Raw genomic sequence first — 7,771 nt, forward strand, 5'->3', positions numbered from 1 at the left:
AGTTGATTAAAACGAGACAGTCTCGTCAATTGTTTCGACGATCCTCTCGGACGATGGGTGCATCAGGATTCTTCCGTAGTCTGGTCGTTGTCCGTGAATCCAATAAATCAGTGATGAACACTCGAGTCCATCGGACGTTGTTTACCATCAAAGCAAAGCGAGTGCGATGAGATGATCGATCGATGGCCACCACCGGATTATTTCGCCTTAGTCGCGTTTTATAAACGAAATGTTTGTATACGTGCTGATCCGAAAACAACATCGTATTCGTTCGTCGCTTCGAAAGTAGTACGGACTAATTCACGCATACCACTTCATTATTCGAGAACAAGTTCACCGTGAACATTTGATCCTCCCCTCAAAATGTATTACCACGCTACCATCTTGTTTTTGTTTCGTATCGATTCCTTTCGACGGAACGCCAGCCGCACTCAACTGTTAAAACTTTTCAACGTGGAGATGCACAAAGTTGGTAGGAGACACACTGAAACGGACGGATTCTCGTACCTTCTCTCTATGCCAAAATCGATATTTTAAGGCGTCTCCCTCTTCGCACCGCCCACTCCTCCTGCCACGGCAAACTTCCTGTTTACGGAGTACATAAAGGTTATGTCCACCGAGAGGAATTATCACTAAAAACGGAGTCCCATTGGCACAGGCGAACCCGTCTCACGACGGCCACCTAGAAAAGATTCGCTTTTTCCACCGCACGTTCTTTCCTTCCTTCCTTCCTTCCTTCCTTCCTCGGTATTAGATCACTGGGAAAGTCTCTCGGAGACTCGATCGGAGGTATTCGGCCGCGTGCCGAAAAGTACCGAGCCGCGTTCTATATAGACCCCTCCGTATCGAGATTTACGAACGCCATAAAAAAAAAAAACGCCGGAGGAGATTGCTAGCGGCACGATGCACACACGGTATTCAACGACACCAGGTAAACTCGATGACCAGCACCACGCTCGACGACGAAACGCGTACGTCGCAAAAGTTCGAACCGAACAGGAGGAACCAAAACGCATTCCTAGGTCCCTCGTGATTCTTCCTCGTGTACCATGAGGCGGCCGTTCGACGACGTACACTTTACCAAGAGTTTCCCTCGTTCGATAATACTGGTTGATCGTTGCTCGAAGGGTGTTCGACGTATACGTTCGCAGTGTTCGCACCTGTGTGATGCGTCGACTCGGAGAGGGGAGAGGTAAATTAACGAAGACGTGAGGTCGAGCGTAAAAATATTTTTGTTCACATAGAAATCGTTCGGATACACTGTCCATATTTTTATGATAGATTCTTATTGTCGCAAGAATTGTTCATGAATTTTTTTCAGATTTTTAGGTTTGGTGCGTCAATGATAAAAAAATCAAAAACTATGTACGTCTCATGTTGAAGTACGTAAAAGAAAGACGCGCTTCCAGCGGCGGTAACAGCGAAGGGGTGATGACTTAAGGCCACCGATTGCTACGTATTTTTTTAACGTAGGCTCGCGCTCACTCATGCTCCTGGTGAATCGACCATAACGATCGGAGTGATATATATTCCTCCAAATATCAAAGTCACTCCCGATATACTTGACAAATTGATCAGTATTGGTGCCCTCTTCCTAATAGGAGGAGGCCTAAATGCAAAGCATAGTTCCTGGAATAATTTCGTATATAATCAGAGTGGAACAGCTCTATACAATCATTGCTCAAGAAATGCATACGATATTTTGTACCCGGAGGATTTTACACGGTTCCAACCTGGGAATAGACCGTCCACAATCGATATCTTTCTGTCATCCATAAATCGAGTGTTCAAGTGTGAATCAAGGTATCAAGGACCCTCGGATTATACACCGATAGTCCTCACGGAAACGAACGATACTTCCAGCCCTGGTATTCAATAGACTGGTGTAGATATAGCTCTCTCACAGAGGGTTTGACTATTAAAACAAGATTTCTAAACTCAAACGACATAGACGAAAAAATCGCAGATATATCCAGACTAATGCATTCGGCTGTTAAAGCAGCAACATACAAAGTAAATTCGGCTACAAATAGACATAAGTTTCTGAAGAATGACTCATATTTAGACACCCTTGTCAGACGTAGGAGGAAAATTAGAAATCTGGCCCAAAAGCTCGGAGCCTCTCACTTCAATTTAATAGTTGCTGATTTAACAGCGGAAATTAAAAGACAAATTACATATCTCAGGCATCTGGACTGGATCAAAAGAATTGGCTTTTTCCAGAAAATTGACCCGACCTTCTAGGGAACGTTTAATTCCATGTCTGGTAAATTTCAGAAGGCTAAACTTTCTATAATGCGTAATGAGGGTAAAAATATCACTGCTGTTCAGGAAAAAAGCGAATTATTGGCCGATCACTTCGAGATGGTGCTCCGTGAAGCTTCTGCCATGCCCTCTCCTAAACAGAAACTCGTAGATGACTTTGTAGGCTCCTTGGACAGGTCGCCTAAGCTGACCAGTGAGCTTTACTCTGATCTCTCACCCAGGAGGATTCACACCATTTTTAGAGGGCTCCGTAACAATAAGGCACCGGGCAGGGATAGACTCTCGGCCCTCATGCTTATAAACGCGTCCAAGACATTAACATGCCAAATGTACTACATATTTGAGGCTTGCCTTGCCTTTTCATATTTTCCTGTGGAATGGAAATTGCCAAGGTCGCACCCATACCCAAACCTGAGAAGCTGAAGGATCTCGCTTCGAGGTATAGGCCAATTAGTCTCCTATCTGTACTGGGAAAGGTCCTAGAAATAGTCATCCTGGATGAAATCAAAAAACATCTGGAGGCTAATAAAATTATCATTTCCCAGCAGTTCGGTTTCCGTAAAGGACACTCGACTCTGCAGCAAAAAACTAGGATCTCACAAAACATAACTAATGCCTTAAATACTAACAGGGTTACTGCTATGGTGCTGCTTGACCTGACCAAGGCATTTGACTCAGTCTGGCTCTCGATGCCCTAATCTATAAACTAAATATACTCGGTTTTCACCCATCAATAGTAGCAATGGTTTTCAATTACCTCAGTAACAGAAAGTTCTACATTTTTGCGGACGGCTCCATCTCGAGTATGAGAGATGTCAATGCTGGGGTGCCTCAGGGATCTATCCTGGGTCCGGTGCTCTTCAACATTTATATAAACAACATTCCGTCTATGTTTAACTGTGAAATAGCGCTTTATGCAGATGATATGCCCTCATTACCTCCTCAACGCAAATTAAAACGGCTTGTGGTAGACTACAAACGTTCATTAATCTAGTCACGGACTTCTTCGAGTCCTGGAAGTTATCGGTCAATCGCTCTAAAACGGAGGCAATTATCTTCTCCCATAAAAAACAAACTGTCGATACCCAACTGTCCGTTCTGGGAGTACCTGTGGGCTGGAAGGACACGGTGACATATCTCGGAGTAAAACTCGACAGAAAAATGACTTGGATACTAGTCTTGACCGACAGGTGCCTTAAAACTACTAAAGTTGCTGCTGCACTAAAACCACACATTGTGCATGAATCTCTTTTGCGGGTTAGAATTAGATTAGAGAATTATAAAATGTGTATTCGCCCAGTGCTTGAATACGGAGCGATTGTCTAGTGGGACTGCATTTCTCAAACTCAAAAGTCTAAAATCCAAAGGGTACAAAATAAAATCCTTAAAACCATCACGGCTGCCCCAAGGCTTACCAGAACCTTTGACCTCCATAAAAATACCAAAATCCCTTTAATAAAGGAACACATCTGCAAATTAATGCAAGGGATCAATTTTGACCTCGCTGATAACCCGCTAGTCAGAAACATATATGCATTAAAAATAACACCAGTATTAAATTAATTTATTAATTTTCTTTATTATTTCTCCTCATCGGATAAAAATTGGGCCCTTAAACTATCATCTAGGATGGCTCGAATTTTCTCCTTCGTCTCCATCCAACGCGCATCCGATAGGTGCTTATATCCCGCGAGGATCGATTTTGCGTGTGCACGACGAAGATCTTTTTCATTTTCTTCGCGTCGCATTTTCTTTTTTGTTATTCTCGTTTGGCAAAGATTTTCCAATTGATCCAAAGCTATCATAACATTCCTCTTTCTTAAGTTTGTTTTTTCTTCTTTCCTTTGCAATCATTGTTTGCCGCTGCCGACTTGGCCTGGATTTAAAAAAAAGGTATATTAATCATTGTACTGAAAATTACTTGCAACATTTGTAATCCTCGAAGAATTAATCGATATATGTATTGTACTTACTATTTACACCCAACGTCCTGGCTTCGTCGCTGCCACTCTCTGAGTTGTTCTTCACTGTTGGATTCGTCGCTGTCGCTTGGGACGTCTAATAAATTAGATATTGTGCGGCACAGTGCCATATGCGGCTCTAAAAATTCCAAAACTTTTGCGTATTTGTACGCCTTTGTTGTACTTGCAGCTTGACCGCTTCTCGTTACGTTATCCTTCTTGGATTTTCGAAAAGAATCTTTCAGATTCTTCCACTTATTCTTAGCTGTGGATGCAAACATATACGTATGAAGAATGTACAAAAAATATTGTGAAAATACAGAAAAAATAAAAGTCACTTACCACTCATATTTAATTTTCTTCATATATCCAGCCAAATCATTTATTTCTATTTAATATTTAAATATTCTTTCGACGTAGCGTCGTACAGCACCGGATGCTCGCGAACGTACGAAATAAACTTCTCCGTAATGTCAGTTATTTTTTCAAAATCACAGAACTCCACTGAACATAAAATGCTAAGACACCTTACGACTTTCCACGCCAGCCAAAAAACTACGACTGAGCCTGTTGGACTTTTAGTCTCATGCGTTCCACCTCTAAATTTTGTAACTCTTTCTTCTCTCCTTGTTTCACCGTTTGCACAACAGCTAAAAACATTAAAGATGAAATATACAATTTAATTTATATAACATTTTATTAGTTGCTTATTAAATATAATGTTGCTTACCAGCGTCATCGTTTATTGCAATTTCCGATTCTGAAATTGTTTCGGCAACTTCCTCACTGACGGCTGCTTCGGAAATGTCCTCCATCTCTTTCGTATCATTAATCAAACTTGCCTTCGGGCCGCTACCGCGCCCCTTGATGCTGTTGTCCTCTGTATTATTTGAAGTATACAGAACAGGCGCTGTGTACATGAGGTCCGGTGTTAACGCTGCAATATAGGGATCTGGTTGAACTGTTGAACTGAGCGGTGGTCCTCCTTCCGTTCGCAATACGTGCTGCCATTCCTTCGTCAGTACGTCTCTGTGCTGCACTTTTAAGTTACTCCAAAACTTTTTCAGCTGAGCGATGGTCCTCTGAAACAATTGTTTTTAATTAACACCCTAAATTTATAGTGCAATAACAAACATTCGAGTCATGGCTCTTTGAAAAATTTGTTCATAAATAAGAATCAATAATGTTCTCACCTTCGACGAGATAATTAAACTGGAGTTGTACTCCTCGTGAATCAGCTGCCACGCTGTCATGAACAACCTTGAACGTTCGTTGTTCTGACCCGCGTGTGAAAATCAAAGGTAATTTGATTCCCACGATTTCGTAAATGATTATGTTGATGACGAAAAATACGAAAATAATCTTCAATTTGTGTTATGACCTAATCGTACCGTAGGTGGTAAGACAGGTTAGTTATACGTAATTCGATTTTTCTGGGTTGAATTAAATAACACAGATTTTGAGGGAAAAAGTCATTCGGCATAAAAAAACCCTAGTTTATTTTTACATTTGATTTTGCTGACGATTAATCAAGAAGTTTAATGAACGAATGGTAATCAATGGATTTCACTAGTACGATCTTTGATCTGCCCATATGTTGGCAGTAGCAAGCTCATGTCAAAATGCCTCGATTCGTTCGGCAAATGACGTCGAGCTGCACAGAAAACCATGCCTCGAATCGGTCGGCAAGTGACGTTCAAGTTGTCTGGGAATTATGTCTCGATACGGTCGGCATATGTCGTCCAGTTAACTGACAATTATGCCTCGAATGATAGGCAAATGTCGTTGAGGGAATCCGTTGTGATTCCACAAGCCCGAACGGTGGCCGATAGATTTTACTTTACTCGAATGTGGATCCGTCGCGATTTCACTAGCCCGAACGGTGGCCGAGGGCCGCACGATGCCCAGAGATTTCGTATGTTGCACGCATTCTTGTTCTTACTAACTCCTCTCACGAACTCTTCTTACTAACTCTCCTTGATGACTGCCCGAATGCTCCTTCGGACCAACCGTCCAACCGTCAAACAGACTGTAGTGGGGCAGCGGAGTTGGAAAAATACACCCTGATTGGTGATTTTTAAGCGTTGAGGCCCAATCAGTCTGCTCCCTGAGATAACCGTTCTCTCCTTTCCCTTTGTGAAGTCTTGGCCTGACGAGGGGTGGAAAACCGATAGAAATGTATACAAATTTCCAACGCTTGACGAGATAATGGGCCTTGTCCTTCGTTTGGGCTGGCAATCGGTTCTTGGAAATGTGTTGAAGTGCCTTTTGCTTCGAGGCAACTCTGTTTCCTTTTCCTGTATGACTAGAAAATGCTATTTGGTGACGAGTTAATCCCTTTTAATGCTAACGAGTAATAAACTCTGTTTTTTCCATTGAAACGGACGGAACACACGCTTCTTTCTTTCTTTGAAGTGTAGAATTGTCACTTTTCCTCCCTTCAACTACACTTGAATATTTTTTTAAAATTTGTAAGAAATAAACAATCAGTGTAGTGCTTCCGTCATCAGTGTTTGTAGTGTCAGTGTCATCTGTTTCGTCTTGTACAATTACATTTGCTATCTCCATAGGAATTGGTTTCCTCTTATACATTGTGGAATTGAATAATTTTAACATGTCCGTTGTTACAATATATTTAAATCAATGTTCGACTCTAATTTGCGTTCTAAATTATAAAATCGTTTAAGTGCTATCTGTTTACTGTTGCCTAAAATGCTTAATTTATCATTAAATGATAATCTAACAATGTATCGACCATGCTCATTACGCGAGGTATGTTTCGTAAAATGTGCTTCACATTCCCTTTCTTCCGTTGACAAGATTTTCCTTTCTGGAATTTCTTCCATTGTCCAAAATTTACTAATTTGTGTATCAAGGCACGTGGCTAAGTGACACGCTCTAATTGGTTTACTTGGTTTCCTAACGTTTACTTCACCGGTTACTATCCATCCTAAATCTGTGTTTTAAAGAATAACCGAAGCCATACCGACCAATTCAATACGTTCAGCCTTCAACAAATTATAAAATAATGCGCTGCCGATAAGTGCATCAATTTCTCCTGCTCTGTAGTATTCTGAATCTGCTAATTCAATGTTCTCCGGAATACATAAACTATTGGGATTAATTGAACGCGTTGGTAACATGCCCGTAATTGAGGGTAACGCGATGAATGTTACCTGCGCTTCAAAGAGACTCGTTCGCGACTATATCTCTATCTATCTTTGATCATCTTTACACAAAGAGTTTTGAACAAAGAGATGACAAAGATAAAGAACTATATTTGGCCGTCGTGTTAAGGATGTATTGGCTATACAGTCAATCCCAAAAGTTTATGCATTTTTTAAAAAGAAATCAGACGTCGGAAGAACATTACTGATAATAAACAACCAAAAAAAATTTTCGATTTTTCCGAGATTTTTCCAAGGGGTACCCCTTCAGATTTTGCAAAATTTTCGTTTTTTGCCGATAACTCCCAAACGGATGGACTTAGGGGGGAATTTGTAGAACCATTTTATAGAGGACGACGAAATCTATAATTTCTGTAT

At 41.1% G+C, this 7,771-nt stretch overlaps 2 protein-coding genes across 2 annotated transcripts; both read right to left on the reverse strand.

Annotated features, from left to right (window-relative positions):
- Positions 1–3,882: 3,882 nt before the first annotated feature.
- LOC113464991 (uncharacterized) lies at positions 3,883–4,657 on the reverse strand. The gene is made up of 3 exons (XM_026818047.1): positions 4,569–4,657; positions 4,239–4,491; positions 3,883–4,141 (listed from the first exon to the last, which is right to left on the reverse strand). Coding segments are annotated over exons 1-3 (261 nt in total). The 5' UTR covers positions 4,576–4,657; the 3' UTR covers positions 3,883–4,140.
- A 123-nt stretch (positions 4,658–4,780) lies between these two features.
- On the reverse strand, positions 4,781–6,848 carry LOC113464990 (uncharacterized). Its single transcript, XM_026818046.1, has 3 exons — positions 5,420–6,848; positions 4,957–5,308; positions 4,781–4,876 (listed from the first exon to the last, which is right to left on the reverse strand). The coding sequence occupies exons 1-3, from the start codon at positions 5,477–5,479 to the stop codon at positions 4,782–4,784; spliced, it is 507 nt and encodes a 168-aa protein (XP_026673847.1). The 5' UTR covers positions 5,480–6,848; the 3' UTR covers position 4,781.
- Positions 6,849–7,771: the final 923 nt, after the last annotated feature.

The sequence above is a fragment of the Ceratina calcarata genome, unplaced genomic scaffold (assembly GCF_001652005.2).
Source record: "Ceratina calcarata isolate Rehan_Ccalc_2016 unplaced genomic scaffold, ASM165200v1 scaffold720, whole genome shotgun sequence".
Lineage (NCBI taxonomy): Eukaryota > Metazoa > Arthropoda > Insecta > Hymenoptera > Apidae > Ceratina > Ceratina calcarata.

What these genes read in the sequence shown, in the direction of transcription:
- LOC113464990 (XM_026818046.1), bottom strand. Translation starts at nt 5,479, where the DNA reads ATGACAGCGTGGCAGCTGATTCACGAGGAGTACAACTCCAGTTTAATT. An exon ending in GTTTAATTATCTCGTCGAAG is followed by an intron (nt 5,309 to 5,419) that starts GTGAGAACATTA and finishes CAATTGTTTCAG; the next exon opens with AGGACCATCGCTCAGCTGAA. An exon ending in TGCAATAAACGATGACGCTG is followed by an intron (nt 4,877 to 4,956) that starts GTAAGCAACATT and finishes TAATGTTTTTAG; the next exon opens with CTGTTGTGCAAACGGTGAAA.